Source organism: Coregonus clupeaformis, chromosome 21, assembly GCF_020615455.1.
Source record: "Coregonus clupeaformis isolate EN_2021a chromosome 21, ASM2061545v1, whole genome shotgun sequence".
Taxonomy (NCBI): domain Eukaryota; kingdom Metazoa; phylum Chordata; class Actinopteri; order Salmoniformes; family Salmonidae; genus Coregonus; species Coregonus clupeaformis.
Genome location: NC_059212.1, coordinates 27,686,607 through 27,703,472, shown reverse-complemented (window position 1 = coordinate 27,703,472; position 16,866 = coordinate 27,686,607). Strand labels below are relative to the sequence as shown.

Sequence of the window (16,866 nt, the reverse complement as noted above, 5' to 3'; positions counted from 1 at the left end):
CTGCCCAGCATTTTTATACATGACCCTAAGCATGATGGGATATTAATTGCTTAATTAACTTGGCTTTCAATATACTTTCTATCCTTCATTTACTCAAATGTTTCCATTATTTTGGCAGTTACCTGTTCCTATCATGGTAACATTGTATTATAGGACCTCTACGGTCTTAGTGACCACGATAGGAAGAGTGCATGTGTATGTGAGTGCGTGTGAGGGAATTGCTTCTTCTATAAGAACCCCTTACACACTGCTCTGGAAGTGCTCCTGTTCTGGTGGTTTCCTGTTCCAGATGCCCAGGCCTGCCTCCTGCAGTGAGAGGACAAACTTCTGCTTGGCTCTCTGGTAGGCCCCCGCTGTCATCTTAGCTCCACAGTACGTCTTTATGGCCTTCTCGTCACCCAACACTTGTCCTGGCCTGCTCAGCTGAGGAGAGAGAGAGCAACAATAAGAAAGGCTTGGGTTAATAAAACACCACCCAGACAGAATAAAAACTAATGAGCCAACACAAACTGCAACAGCTGGGCTATCTTCGCCCATTTACATTTCATCAAACAAATTAACATTCCACAGGCTTTGCTTTATTCTCTCTCTCTCTCTCTCTCTCTTCTCTCTCTCTCTCTCTCTCTCTCTCTCTCTCTCTCTCTCTCTCTCTCTCTCTCTCTCTGTCTCTCTCTGTCTCTCTCTCTCTACAGCCAGGATGTATTAGTAGATGACTGTGTTTATTCTTGCATGTGATACTGAGTTCATGAAGCCTTTTCTGTGGGAAGCTATTCAAATGCTTTTCTAAATAATTATGACTCTCTACAGTCATCAAAATGTAACCACTGGCATTTGGAACAATAAAATGCACCGGCATACATACAGTGGGGAGAACAAGTATTTGATACACTGCCGATTTTGCAGGTTTTCCTACTTACAAAGCATGTAGAGGTCTGTAATGTTTATCATAGGTACACTTCAACTGTGAGAGACGGAATCTAAAACAAAAATCCAGAAAATCACATTGTATGATTTTTAAGTAATTAATTTGCATTTTATTGCATGACATAAGTATTTGATCACCTACCAACCAGTAAGAATTCCGGCTCTCACAGACCTGTTAGTTTTTCTTTAAGAAGCCCTCCTGTTCTCCACTCATTACCTGTATTAACTACACCTGTTTGAACTCGTTACCTGTATAAAAGACACCTGTCCACACACTCAATCAAACAGACTCCAACCTCTCCACAATGGCCAAGACCAGAGAGCTGTGTAAGGACATCAGGGATAAAATTGTAGACCTGCACGAGGCTGGGATGGGCTGCAGGACAATAGGCAAGCAGCTTGGTGAGAAGGCAACAACTGTTGGCGCAATTATTAGAAAATGGAAGAAGTTCAAGATGACGGTCAATCACCCTCGGTCTGGGGCTCCATGCAAGATCTCACCTCGTGGGGCATCAATGATCATGAGGAAGGTGAGGGATCAGCCCAGAACTACACGGCAGGACCTGGTCAATGACCTGAAGAGAGCTGGGACCACAGTCTCAAAGAAAACCATTAGTAACACACTACGCCGTCATGGATTAAAATCCTGCAGCGCACGCAAGGTCCCCCTGCTCAAGCCAGCGCATGTCCAAGCCCGTCTGAAGTTTGCCAATGACCATCTGGATGATCCAGAGGAGGAATGGGAGAAGGTAATGTGGTCTGATGAGACAAAAATATAGCTTTTTGGTCTAAACTCATTCTTTGGGGATGCTTTTCTGCAAAGGGGACAGGATGACTGCACCGTATTGAGGGGAGGATGGATGGGGCCATGTATCGCGAGATCTTGGCCAACAACCTCCTTCCCTCAGTAAGAGCATTGAAGATGGGTCGTGGCTGGGACTTCCAGCATGACAACGACCCGAAACACACAGCCAGGGCAACTAAGGAGTGGCTCCGTAAGAAGCATCTCAAGGTCATGGAGTGGCCTAGCCAGTCTCCAGACTTGAACCCAATAGAAAATCTTTGGAGGGAGCTGAAAGTCCGTATTGCCCAGCGACAGCCCCGAAACCTGAAGGATCTGGAGAAGGTCTGTATGGAGGAGTGGGCCAAAATCCCTGCTGCAGTGTGTGCAAACCTGGTCAAGACCTACAGGAAACGTATGATCTCTGTAATTGCAAACAAAGGTTTCTGTACCAAATATTAAGTTCTGCTTTTCTGATGTATCAAATACTTATGTCATGCAATAAAATGCAAATTAATTACTTAAAAATCATACAATGTGATTTTCTGGATTTTTTGTTTTAGATTCTGTCTCTCACAGTTGAAGTGTACCTATGATAAAAATTACAGACCTCTACATGCTTTGTAAGTAGGAAAACCTGCAAAATCGGCAGTGTATCAAATACTTGTTCTCCCCACTGTATTTAATTTCACAGTGGAAATAAGGAGTGTTAAATGGAGACAGAAATGCTTGGTGAGCCAGCAGTGTGCAATTGAACAAAGATGGATGGCATCTCCATTGTAAGTATGGTCTTTTCCACTATCTGCAGTAAGCAAATAGTTTGTTAATACCTCTCTCCTCACTGCAGTAATACAAAAGATCACATGCCATAGTTGCAATACATACATTAGAGCTTCTGCTTACAACCTAATGGAAGTATCAATGGATGGCATTGTAAAAAATAAGTATCAAAGTGTGGACTCAGGGTTGCAGTGTGGGTTTCAGGCAGTGGTGGCTGGTGGCTCAGAGGACGGGCTCATAGTAATGTCTGGAACGGAATTAATGTAACGGCATCCTGTTTGATACCCTTCTATTTATTCCATTCCAGCTATTACTATGAGCTGTACTCCCCTCACCAGCCTCCACTGGTTCCAGGTAAAGTATACTGTATAGCTCCCCTGTTCATGACTAACCTGGTGGTGTAGTCTCTCCCAACGAGTGAAAAGGGATCTCTTGCAGAGTCTGGATGGTGTCCCTGAGTCTTTCCTCCTGCCTGTTGAGGTATCCACCACCTCCAGCTCCCCATCTCCAGCACTCCAGTTCACACTGAAGCTGGGGGACTTCCCTGGATGCCGACCCTCACTGCTGCTGAGGCCTGGAGACCACACAGAGATGAGACTGGGGTCAGGAGGGAGAGCAGAGAGGGACAGGTACGTACTTAACATGCACTCTTCAGATACCACATCATGAGCCAGCATAGAGGCATAGTGGAAGAGACAAGACCATGAAGAACATCTGGAAGAACGAGGTGTTTGTCCTGGAACAGAGTCACGCTCAGGTGGTCCTCACCGTAGGGAACGAGAGGAACGTCTTCACCAGGCAAGGTAACAGAATGACCTCATGACCTTTCCTTTCCTCCTTCTAACATTTTTAACCCTGAGTTACTGCCCAATGATCTGACTCCTAGACATGTAATGTGAACCTAAATATCTGAAGTAACCATATGATGTTATCATCTCTTAGATCTGGGTGACTTACAGCCGAGGAGTAGCCTGTTGTGTCTATAGGAGGATGGCAGGGGGGCGATGTGCCCCATGCGTCGTGCCATGGTCCTTCCCAGGTGACCCGTGTGGCACAGGCTGCCCACAGTGAGGCTGTGGAGGTACACCGGCTCCACCAGGTGAGACAGGAGACAGCCCTGGAGACCAAGAACATTCCACCTGGAGATACAAGCAATAAGGCTAGAGATCAAGCAGGACTAGGAGCAGCGTCCCAAATGGCACCCTATTCCCTATATAGTGCACTACTTTCTACCAGATCCCCTGGGTCCTTGTCAAAAGTGGTGCACTATATAAGGAAAAGGGTGCCATTTGAGATGCAGCCTGGAACATTCCCATTGGAACAAAGGGAGAAAGACAAGCCCCCTTTATACAGTATGTTATACGTTTGTGACTCAGTGAAAATTGTCACTGTCTAGCTGCTGCTCACCTGGCCATTTTATCTGTGCAGGACATGGTGACGGGAGGTTCCCTCGGCAACCCCCTGTCCCATTTCTGATTGGCTCGCCGTACGCTGACAGGAAGTGTACCCTCACCGCCTTCCATCTTCATCCTCAGATGGCAGCGCAACTTCCTTACAAATCTGTGCCAGCTGTGGTCTGAGGGAGGAGACAACTGATGTAGCACCAACAAATGCAAACCTGCTCTACGAATCACAGTACAGGTAGATAATTTTAAAGTAGAGCATTTTAAAGCATTGTTTTAATGTAACTGTACATTCTTCTTAATTCAGTCTTGTCGACTGCAAGTATGAATGAAATAAAGTGAAATAAAAATGTAGACATTTCTTACGTGTAGCTGTTACCTCGTAGGGGCAGTTGAGGCGTGCGTCTCCACAGGGCGATGAGCTCACATACATATGGAACAGAATACCATCTCTCAGTCTGTACCCAGACTCTTTGTCTCGCACAAAGATTGACTTCTCCAAACTGTCTGGCCAGTTACTAAACAAGGAAATTATGTTGTTATGATCATTTTGAGTATGAACTTTCAAATAAATTGTCACATGTTGCCTAATCACCCAAATAAATCTACACTATATATACAAAAGTATGTGGACACCCCTTCAAATTAGTGGATTCGGCTATTTCAGCCATACCCGTTGCTGACAGGTGTATAAAATACGCCCATGCAATCTCCATAGACAAACATTGGCAGTAGAATGCCCTTACTGAAGAGCTCAGAGACTTTCAACGTGGCACCATCATAGGAAGTCAGTTCATAAAATTTCCGCCCTGCTAGAGCTGCCCCAGTCAACTGTAAGTGCTGTTATTGTGAAGTGGCCACACAAGCTCACAGAATGGGACCGCCGAGTGCTGAAGCGCGTAGCACGTAAAAATTATTTGTACTCAGTTGCAACACTCACTACCGAGTTCCAAACTGCCTCTGGAAGCAACGTCATGCCTAAGTTCACCATGCGCAATGCCAAGTGTCGGCTGAAGGGGTGTAAAGCTCACCGCCATTGGACTCTGGAGCAGTGGAAGCGCGTTCTCTGGAGTGATGAATCACGCTTCACCATCTGGCATTCCGACGGACGAATCTGGGTTTGGCGGATGCCAGGAGAACGCTACCTTCCGAGATTCATAGTGCCAACTGTAAAGTTTGGTGGAGGAGGAATAATGGTCTGGGGTTGTTTTTCATGGTTTGGGCTAGGCCCCTTAGTTCCAATGAAGGGAAATCTTAACACTACAGCATACAATGACATTCTACACGATTATGTGCTTCCAACTTTGTGGCAACAGTTTGGGGAAAGCCCTTTCCTGTTCCAGCATGACAATGCCCCTGTGCACAAAGCGTGGTCCATACAGAAATGGTTTGTTGAGATCGGTGTGGAAGAACTTGACTGGCCTGCACAGAGCCCTGACCTCAACCCCATCGAACACCTTTGGGATGAATTGGAACGCCGACTGCGAACCAGGCCTAATCATCCAACATCAGTGCCCGACCTCACTAATGCTCTTGTGGCTAAATGGAAGCCCCGCAGCAATGTTCCAGCATCTAGTGGAAAGCCTTCCCAGAAGAGTGGAGGCTGTTATAGCAGCAAAGGGGGACCAACTCCATATTAATGCCCATGACTTTGGAATGAGATGTTCGACGAGCAGGTGTCCACATACTTTTGGTCATGTAGTGTATTTTGAGATGAAAAGGGTGTTTTATGTTAAACATTTCTCTACTTCAATCATCCTTGTGCACTTGACGTTGATGGAAACACGTTTAGTTATTCAGGGATTTAAAAAGCACCTTTAGTACAATGTGTTAATCAAGAATCAAAATTGATTCTGGAGTGATGGTGCACGGGCATAAAATAACATTTACAAGTGGCTCTTTTTAATATGGCACCAAAACATCAGCGCAGATAGGTAATAGCTGATATAAAATGTTTCACTTGCAACTTCAATTTAAAAGTATACAAGCAAAGATTATTCAACTTCATCCTCAGGGTTGAGGCCTTGTCTGTGTCCCAAATGACACCCTATTCCCTTTATAGTGCACTACTTTTTACCGGAGCCCAGAAACCTGTTCAAAAGTATTGCACTATATAGGGAATAGGGTACCATTTGGGACGCTTTCCCTTGTGTAAAGATACAGTATATATACAGTTTATTACAGTACAGTTTATGGTATATAATTAAGCAATAAGGCCAGAGGGGTGTGGTATATGGCCAATATACAACGACTAAGGGCTGTTCTTATGTACGACGCAACACGGAGTGCCTTGATACAGCCCTTAGCCATGGTATATTGGCCATACAGTGGGGAAAAAAAGTATTTAGTCAGCCACCAATTGTGCAAGTTCTCCCACTTAAAAAGATGAGAGAGGCCTGTAATTTTCATCATAGGTACACGTCAACTATGACAGACAAAATGAGAAAAGAAAATCCAGAAAATCACATTGTAGGATTTTTAATGAATTTATTTGCAAATTATGGTGGAAAATAAGTATTTGGGCAATAACAAAAGTTTCTCAATACTTTGTTATATACCCTTTGTTGGCAATGACACAGGTCAAACGTTTTCTGTAAGTCTTCACAAGGTTTTCACACACTGTTGCTGGTATTTTGGCCCATTCCTCCATGCAGATCTCCTCTAGAGCAGTGATGTTTTGGGGCTGTCGCTGGGCAACACAGACTTTCAACTCCCCTCCAAAGATTTTCTATGGGGTTGAGATCTGGAGACTGGCTAGGCCACTCCAGGACCTTGAAATGCTTCTTACGAAGCCACTCCTTCGTTGCCCGGGCGGTGTGTTTGGGATCATTGTCATGCTGAAAGACCCAGCCACGTTTCATCTTCAATGCCCTTGCTGATGGAAGGAGGTTTTCACTCAAAATCTCACGATACATGGCCCCATTCATTCTTTCATTTACACGGATCAGTCGTCCTGGTCCCTTTGCAGAAAAACAGCCCCAAAGCATGATGTTTCCACCCCCATGCTTCACAGTAGGTATGGTGTTCTTTGGATGCAACTCAGCATTCTTTGTCCTCCAAACACGAAGAGTTGAGTTTTTACCAAAAAGTTATATTTTGGTTTCATCTGACCATATGACATTCTCCCAATCCTCTTCTGGATCAACCAAATGCACTCTAGCAAACTTCAGATGGGCCTGGACATGTACTGGCTTAAGCAGGGGGACACGTCTGGCACTGCAGGATTTGAGTCCCTGGCGGCGTAGTGTGTTACTGATGGTAGGCTTTGTTACTTTGGTCCCAGCTCTCTGCAGGTCATTCACTAGGTCCCCCCGTGTGGTTCTGGGATTTTTGCTCACCGTTCTTGTGATCATTTTGACCCCACGGGGTGAGATCTTGCATGGAGCCCCAGATCGAGGGAGATTATCAGTGGTCTTGTATGTCTTCCATTTCCTAATAATTGCTCCCACAGTTGATTTCTTCAAACCAAGCTGCTTACCTATTGCAGATTCAGTCTTCCCAGCCTGGTGCAGGTCTACAATTTTGTTTCTGGTGTCCTTTGACAGCTCTTTGGTCTTGGCCATAGTGGAGTTTGGAGTGTGACTGTTTGAGGTTGTGGACAGGTGTCTTTTATACTGATAACAAGTTCAAACAGGTGCCATTAATGCAGGTAACGAGTGGAGGACAGAGGAGCCTCTTAAAGAAGAAGTTACAGGTCTGTGAGAGCCAGAAATCTTGCTTGTTTGTAGGTGACCAAATACTTATTTTCCACCATAATTTGCAAATAAATTCATAAAAAATCCTACAATGTGATTTTCTGGATTTTTTCTCTCTCAATTTGTCTGTCATAGTTGACGTGTACCTATGATGAAAATTACAGGCCTCTCTCATCTTTTTAAGTGGGAGAACTTGCACAATTGGTGGCTGACTAAATACTTTTTTTCCCCACTGTATATCACAAACCCCAGAGGTGCCTTATTGCTATTATAAACTGGTTACCAACGTAATTAAAGCAGTAAAAATAAATGTTTTGTCATAACAGTGGTATACGGTCTGATATGCCATGGCTGTCAGCCAATCAGCATTCAGGGCTCAAACCACCCAGTTTATAACATCCAGTATATTACCAGAGGAAGAGCTCCAGTTGGGTGTAGAGGAAGCGGAGGAAAGCCCTCCTGGTGATGACCTCAGCATGGCAGTCATTAACCGTCCATCCCTGGTCACTGACACACACTCCACTGAAACACTTGGTCCCTGTCCCCAGAGACACCACCTGGCCTCGCCTCACATCAAAACCTGGGCAGGGAACAATACACAATGTCTCTTACTAACCAACAACAAACAAAACTGCACAGTACACTTATACAATAGCGTTGAGAGTCTTGTCCGCGTCCCAAATGGTACCCTATTCCCTATATAATGCCCTTTTTTGTTTTACTTCTTTGGAGCCCATGGGTCCTGGCCAAAGGTTGTGCACTACATAGGGAATAGAATAGGGTGCCATTTGGGATACATCCCGATGCTTGTCTTTTTGGATATCAGTTCCAGTAATTTGGCCTCAAACAGGAAATGTCCTTACAAACAACTTCATCTAATGAAAATATCACTGTAATAGACTAAGATGACTAAATAAATGGTTCTGAATAAGAAATGACTAACAGGACAGAATTTAATGCTCCAGTGTCCTACTATTTTATTTTATTTTATTTAACCTTTATTTAACCAGGTAAGACCCAACAACTAAGTTGTTGTCTTACTACAGCACCTCATGAAATATTTACAAAGATGGTAATGACTGTCTTATCTCATCAATCGTGATGGTATAAAGTTGCATCTTGTGTTGCAGAGCAAGCTGAGCAACTGCTTCTTTTCTTGTGAGGTCTTCTATATGAATGAAAGTCTGGGAGGGATTCCTATTGGATTCACTGCCTTTTGGGACGGCAATACCTGTGAAGCGCTGTGCCCATAGAAATAGAATGAATAAAATATAATTCATAGTAATTCTATGGTTTTGCCCACTCTCTCATCTTAGGTATTCTATAAGATCCAAGGAGTGTCTACTGTCTAATGAGAGTTTCCTAGATGTTCAGGTTTGCGAATAACCAAACCATGCTGGCTTCAACTGAAGTCACTAATATGCACTCCCAGTTGACTGGCATACTTTTGATGTGGGAATGTCACATCTAGGCCTATAAAGGCCTATATTCAAAGGCATTTGAATAATTTATGACTTATCATACATTTTGATGCTGGTATCTACAGTTGTATTAAAGAGAGATGCATCATTTCTCTTTAAATTTGAAAAATGTTTAAATGTGGTATTACAAGTCAGTGAAAAGTGTCATTATGGTTGCATTCCAAATGGCACCCTGTTCCCTACATAATGCAATACTTGACCAGAGCCCTATGGGCGCTGGTTGAAAGTAGAGTATTATATATAGGGAATAGGGTAGCATTTGGATGCAGCCCATAGCCTACCTCTAGTCATTACGATGCCTGCCAGTACTTTGTAACGGCTGTGTGACTGGGAGGTAGTGCAGCAACAGTCAGCTAGCTCACTGTGTTTCTCTCTCACCAAGTGGAAGATTGACTCTGCAAAGCACTGCAATCACACAAGTTAATGGATTACTTCCAAATCAAACAGAGAGTGGTCAAGATAACAGCTGTATTCACATCTACATAAACAGATAGTAGAGCAAACAAACGTTTGCCCACTAGTTGCTAAATCAATATCACAGTCACCAAAACAACCAGATAATAGTTGACATCGATCATCAGGTATGGTGGACGTGACACAAGCCTGCGTCCCATATGGGCTCTTGTCAAAAGTAGTGCATTATATAGGAAATAGGGTGTCATTTGGGACGCACACTGTGACGCACACTGTGACGCACACTGTGACAGTGCTTTCAATTACTCTGACAGAGGTTTCTTCTCTGTCAACTCTCCATGAGACATACAGTATTAGATGAGCATTATATTGAGAGTATATCTGGGAATGATGAGACTATATTTTTTTTGGGGGGCTAACTCATCCACTTAATTTACATAATACATACAATACATGATCATTCAAGTTATCGTCCCACCCATCCCCTGATATCATCCCACCCATCCCCTGATATCGTCCCACCCATCCCCTGATATCATCCCACCCATCCCCTGATATCATCAAATCAAATCAAATCAAATTTTATTGGTCACATGCGCCGAATACAACAGGTGCAGACATTACAGTGAAATGCTTACTTACAGCCCTTAACCAACAGTGCATTTATTTTAAACAAACAGTGCATTTATTTTAAAACAACAACAAAAAAAGTGTTGAGAAAAAAAAGAGCAGAAGTAAAATAAAGTGACAGTAGGGAGGCTATATATACAGGGGGGTACCGTTGCATCATCCCACCCATCCCCTGATATCATCCCACCCATCCCCTGATATCATCCCACCCATATCCTGTTATCATCCCACCCATCCCCTGATATTATCCCACCCATCCCCTGATATCATCCCACCCATCCCCTGATATCATCCCACCCATCCCCTGATATCATCCCACCCATATCCTGTTATCATCCCATCCATCCCCTGATATCATCCCACACATATCCTGTTATCATCCCACCCATATCCTGTTATCATCCCACCCATCCCCTGATATCTTCTTTTTTTATTTTCTCTCCAAAACTCTTGAGCGTGCCGTCTCTAGCCAACTCTCCTGCTATCTCTCTCAGAATGACCTTCTTGATCCAAATCAGTCAGGTTTCAAGACTGGTCATTCAACTGAGACTGCTCTTATCTGTGTCACGGAGGCTCTCCGCACTGCTAAAGCTAACTCTCTCTCCTCTGCCCTTCTAGACCTATCTGCTGCCTTTGATAATGTGAACCATCAGATCCTCCTCTCCACCCTCTCCGAGTTGGGCATCTCCGGCGCTGCTCACTCTTGGATTGCGTCCTACGTGACAGGTCGCTCCTACCAGGTGGCGTGGCGAGAATCTGTCTCCGCACCACGTGCTCTCACCACTGGTGTCCCCCAGGGCTCAGTTCTAGGCCCTCTCCTATTCTCTCTATACACCAAGTCACTTGACTCTGTCATATCCTCACATGGTCTCTCCTATCATTGCTACGCAGATGACACACAATTAATTTTCTCCTTTCCCCCTTCTGATAACCAGGTGGCGAATCGCATCTCTGCATGTCTGGCGGACATATTAGTGTGGATGTCGGATCACCACCTCAAGCTGAACCTCGGCAAGACGGAGCTGCTCTTCCTCCCGGGGAAGGACTGCCCGCTCCATGATCTCGCCATCACGGTTGACAACTCCATTGTGTCCTCCTCCCAGAGTGCAAGGAACCTTGGCGTGACCCTGGACAACACCCTGTCATTCTCCGCCAACATCAAAGCGGTGACCCAATCCTGCAGGTTCATGCTCTACAACATTCGCAGAATAGGACCCTACCTTACACAGAAAGCGGCACAGGTCCTAATCCAGGCACTTGTCATCTCCCGTCTGGATTACTGCAACTCGCTGTTGGCTGGGCTCCCTGCCTGTGCCATTAAACCCCTACAATTTATCCAGAACGCTGCAGCCCGTCTGGTGTTCAACCTTCCCAAGTTCTCTCATGTCACCCCGCTCCTCCACACACTCCACTGGCTTCCAGTTGAAGCTCGCATTTACTACAAAACCATGGTGCTTGCCTACAGAGTTTTGAGGGGAACGGCACCTCCTTACCTTCAGTCTCTGATCAGACCCTACACCCAAACGAGGGCACTACCTTCATCCACCTTTGGCCTGCTAGCCCCCCTACCTCAATGGAAGCAAAGTTCCTGCTCAGCCCAGTCAAAGCTATTCGCTGCTCTGGCACCCCAATGTTGGAACAAGCTCCCCCACGACGCCAGGACAGCGGAGTCAATGACCACCTTCCGGAGACACTTGAAACCCTACCTCTTTAAGGAATACCTGGAATAGTATAACAGTAATCCTTCTACCACCCCCCCATCCCCCCCATAAAAAAAAAGGGTGGTTGTCCCACTGGCTATCCTAAGTTGAATGCACCTATTTGTAAGTCACTCTGGATAAGAGCGTCTGCTAAATGACTTAAATGTAAATATCATCCCACCCATCCCCTGATATCATCCCAACCATCCCCTGATATCATCCGACACATCCCCTGATATCATCCCACCCATCCCCTGATATCATCCCACCCATCCCCTGTTATCATCCCACCCATCCCCTGATATCATCCCACCCATCCCCTGTTATCATCCCACCCATTCCCTGATATCATCCCACCCATCCCCTGATATCATCCCACCCATCCCCTGATATCAAGCTTGGAGAGATGAAAGGAAAGGGGAAATTACATTATCTAAATGGCGATGGCACAAGGTAATGGGTAATGATGCGTAATGAGCGTATTCAGTAATTATTAATATGCTCTTCACACCTCCTCTTAATTTCAATCTCCTTCAGTCTGGGGCTCCTCCTTGATCGCTAATAGGTTGTGATGATAATGTTCATCCTACAGTCTCACTGTGACACCGGCGCGTTTTGGACTTCTAACCCCTTTGAAACATTGTGTGTTTTACTGATGGGTTATTGCATTGGATTCACCTATTTATTCTGCATCCGCTGATACCAACCATTAGTCTGTGTGATTAATGGGGGCTGAGCCAGAGTGGTGTTAATGAGACAAGGGTGGATCCTGAAAACGGTTCTTCTCACAAAAATGTCTGTAAAGTCTGAACGGTTTGAGCTACACATTTTTGTGATCCATCTCTCACGGAGACGCATGTAACCTGCTTTGCACTATCACAAGCCACACAAGAGTCGTTCGAAGGTACTCTTTGAAGAGTATCTTAAATAACTCTCACGGCGCCCCCGACAAGCACTGATTTAGCTGATAAATACTTTGTTGAGGGAAATGTCCTTGATACGATTGAGATACAGTACCAGACAAAAGTTTGGACACACCTACTCATTCAAGGGTTTTTCTTTATTTTTACTATTTTCTACATTGTAGAATAATAGTGAAGACATCAAAACTATGAAATAACACATATGGAATCATGTACTAACCAAAAAAGTGTTAAACAAATCAAAATATATTTTATATTTGAGATTCTTCAAAGTATCCACCCTTTGCCTTGATGACAGCTTTGCACACTCTTGGCATTCGAAAAATTTGAACGGTAGTGTAAATATTGTTTTTATCAAGTTTTGGCTTGGCAGACCTTTCTTTAATTGATATTGGTCAATATAACTCATGAATAAAGCTGTCAATGTCAAATTGTTGTACCTTCTACTTGTAGCCCTGGTTGTCCTGAAAATAAAATGGTAAAACACTTCAATGTGAGACTAAATATGAGGGCAGATAAGAAAATATGTATTTTTTTTAGAAAAAAAAGAAGAGTACAGATTATTGTATGGGACAATATACAAACGTTTTTGAATAAGGTCATTTGAAAAATAAATGTCTATTGAGTAAATGTATTTATTGGTTTCTTTTCATTTTTATAAGAGATAAAGTGCAATGAATTGAAGGTTATTTGTTGTAATTTACCGATTTTAAGGTTGTGTCATTAGATTTGGGGTGGGGTGGGGTCACAAGAAATTCTTGGAAGAAAAAAAAATCGGTCCCCACTAACAAAGTTTGAATACTACTGTTCTAAAGCATGGCAAAAGATGGCAAGAGGAGCAGCTTTTCTCAGGCCAGACAGACATAACAGGGTTGTTAAGCTGCTGTGGTTGGGCATGCAAGCCAGGATAGCGTTAGTCCTGAGGCTCCTGGACATGAAATGCATATTGATAAGATTCACTCCATTTGGTGGCAGTCTGAGCACCTCTTAGCTATATTCAGTATGACCATTTATAAGATGGGTTGGATGGCCATGCTGCAGCTACGGAGGCAATGGACAGGGCATGTTCAATAACCCTGTTCAACCTGGGCACTTCAATGAGGATGTGAATGACTTGGAGGAATCAAAAACGTCATGCACTGTGATTGTTATATCCAAATTACAGCAAATTGAAACACTACATCTCAACATTGTCATTGTTTTAGGAAAGACATTGAACAGCAAGCAAGGCTTGGTACTTATTGCAAAATGAATTGAGATGTAAGAATTCTCCCCTATAGCTAGACAAAACAGAGTTAGGATTATGGTTAGAGTTCAGCTCAGAACTCCTACAGTAAGCCAGTGAAGGTAAGGTACCCACCTGAGGTAGCTGAGAGCTCTTGGCCCAGCTGGCAGTATGACTGATGCTCCTCTCAGGCCCCAGACTGATGTTAAACAGGTCCTGTAGGGCTGAGGCTGCTACCTGGGCTTGAGCCAGTCTCTTACTGCGCCCACAGCCCTCAAATATCCTCCCATCCACCCACACTGCCATCACAAAGCTCCTGATCGGCCTGCCCCGCACTCTCTCCGTCAGGCAGACGTACCTCAGGCCTGGCCTTAACTCATTGAGCAGAGCCACAGGCCTCAGTTCTTCAACAATGGAGGAACCAATCCTCTGCCTCTTTTGATTGGCTGAGGACATCAGGTCAAGGGTCAGGCATACCAGTCTCCCATGGTTACAAATGCTGGAGAGCAACTCCTGTCCCTTTTCCCCTGTCCTGTGGCTGTGATACAGGAGTTGTGTATCTCCCTGCGCTGGTGGCTCCTCAAATGGCAACTCCTTTCCGTCTGTCCTGTGGTAAAGGAATTGGTCTTCCTGTGCTTCTGGCTCAAACTCCTTGAAGAGCGTGTCAGGGACGAGATCGGCCTGGTCTGAGGTGAAGTCTGTTGGTGCTGTGGTGTTGATAAAGTTGAGGTTTCCCATGGTGATGTGAGCCTGAGGGGCGTTGGGGAACTGGATGAAGGACCTAAGAGCCATCTCTGCTGCCTTCATCTTAGCCTTCTTCTTGGTGGGGCCTCGGCCCTCGAACCTGAGGCCGTTCACCTCTACTCCTACAGTGAACACAGGGGCGTGAACTGGCCCTGTCCAGGATGCTATCTCATACTGTAGACCTGGTCTCAGCTCGTTCAACTGCACCAGGGCGTTCTTCTTTGTGACAGACCAGGAAGTCCTCATTGTCTTCCAACAGGTGGCGTCACTCCCAGGTGATGGTCCTCCCTCAACCGACAGTGCAGACATAGTCGTTGCGCTATCTGACGTAAAACAATGGGCCGTCCTCTTACAGATCAACTGGAGTTCATAGAGAAGCCTGTCTTTTCCTTCCATCAATGGCTGCTTCCTCTGTAGAGCAGTAGTCCTGGAGAGCCTCCTGGAGATGTCAGTGTAAAGAGCTGATGGATGATGTGCAGGCTGTTGTATGGTGGAATAGTCCACTTGGTTTCTGCTGTGACGATTCTCCTTCACCTCAACGCTGCTGCTATCTGTTCCCCAATCAAGACAAGAACAAACATATTTGAGGAAACCGCCATGAAGTTTCACATTACGTTTATGAGATTTTTAAGAAAAGGCCAAACTACCGAAATGGGAAAGCTTAGCAAAAGCTGTAAATTGAAAGTATAAACTGATAAATTGCTGGTGTGCTACTCTGATTGAAATGTGGTGTGAGTGAATAGCGTTCAAAGGAAAATACATAAATAAATTACTTGAAGTGTCTCCATCGTCTTTTGATGTTGTTGTCCCAGTATCTCTAATCTTCATGGGGCCGATGAAGGATGACAGCATACTGGTTCTCTCTGAAACACAACAACAGAGACAGACAGTTACTGGGGAATCCACACAAAACATGACAAAACCCCAGGCGAAACCCCAGACATGTTAACCTACATTACAGTATATTACGCACCATTATGTCATCTCCAAAATAGTTTTTGTCATGATGGAACAGGGTTGGATATAGATTCAGATAATATACATACAGTGCATTCGGAAAGTATTCAGACCTCTTGACTTTGTCCACATTTTGTTACGTTACAGCCTTATTCTCAAATCGATTAAATTGTTTTTTCCCCTCCTCAATCTACACACAAAACCCATTATGACAAAGCAAAAACAGGTTTTTAGAAATTTTAGCAAATTTATAAAATAAAAGGCTGAAATATCACATTTACATAAGTATTCAGACCCTTTACTCAGTACTTTGTTGAAGCACCTTTGTCAGAGATTGCAGCCTCGATTCTTCTTGGGTATGACGCTACAAGCTTGGCACACCTGTATTTGGGAGTTCCTCTCATTCTTCTCTGCAGATCCTCTCAAGCTCTGTCAGGTTGGATGAGGAGATTCGCTGCACAGCTATTTTCAGGTCTCTCCAGAGATGTTCGATCGGGTTCAAGTCTGGGCTCTGGCTGTGCCACTCAAGGACATTCAGAGACTTGTCCCGAAGCTACTCCTGTGTTGTCTTGGCTGTGTGCTTAGCGTCGTTTACCTGTTGGAAGGTGAACCTTCGCACCAGTCTGAGGTCCTGAGCGCTCTGGAGCAAGTTTTCATCAAGGATCTGTCTGTACTTTGCTCCGTTCATCTTTCCCTCGATCCTGACTAGTCTCCCAGTCCCTGCAGCTGAAAAACATACCCACAGCATGATGAGGCCACCACCATGCTTCACCGTAGGGATGGTGCCAGGTTTTCTCCAAATGTGACGCTTGGCTTCCGTCTAGCCACTCTACCATAAAGGCCTGATTGGTGGAGTGCTGCAGAGATGGTTGTCCTTCTGGAAGGTTCTCCCATCTCCACATAGGAACTCTGGAGCTCTGTCAGAGTGACCATCGGGTTCTTGGTCACGTCCCTGACCAAGCCCCTTCTCCCCCGATTGCTCAATTTAGCCGGGCGGACAGCTCTAGGAAGAGTCTTGGAGGTTCCAAACTTCTTCCATTTAAGAATGATGGAGGCCACTGTGTTCTTGGGGACCTTCAATGCTGCAGACATTTTATGGTACCCTTCCCCAGATCTGTGCCTCGACACAATCCTATTTCGGAGCTCTACGGACAATTCCTTCAACCTCATGGCTTGGTTTTTGCTCTGACATGCACTGTCAAACTGCAC

The 16,866-nt window shown here is 44.8% G+C and overlaps 1 protein-coding gene across 1 annotated transcript in view; it reads right to left on the bottom strand.

Annotated features, from left to right (window-relative positions):
- Positions 1 to 16,866, bottom strand: part of LOC121534614 (double-stranded RNA-specific editase B2-like) — a 37,998-nt gene continuing 21,132 nt past the window's right edge. Inside the window, exons 2-10 of the mRNA XM_041841190.2 lie at positions 15,474 to 15,563; positions 14,092 to 15,251; positions 9,346 to 9,469; positions 7,995 to 8,163; positions 4,255 to 4,406; positions 3,893 to 4,061; positions 3,443 to 3,624; positions 2,878 to 3,059; positions 1 to 423 (exon numbers count right to left, since the gene is read on the bottom strand). Coding sequence (XP_041697124.2) covers positions 241 to 423; positions 2,878 to 3,059; positions 3,443 to 3,624; positions 3,893 to 4,061; positions 4,255 to 4,406; positions 7,995 to 8,163; positions 9,346 to 9,469; positions 14,092 to 15,251; positions 15,474 to 15,563 — 2,411 coding nt within the window. The 3' untranslated portion in view covers positions 1 to 240. The remainder of the gene's footprint in view (positions 424 to 2,877; positions 3,060 to 3,442; positions 3,625 to 3,892; positions 4,062 to 4,254; positions 4,407 to 7,994; positions 8,164 to 9,345; positions 9,470 to 14,091; positions 15,252 to 15,473; positions 15,564 to 16,866) is intronic.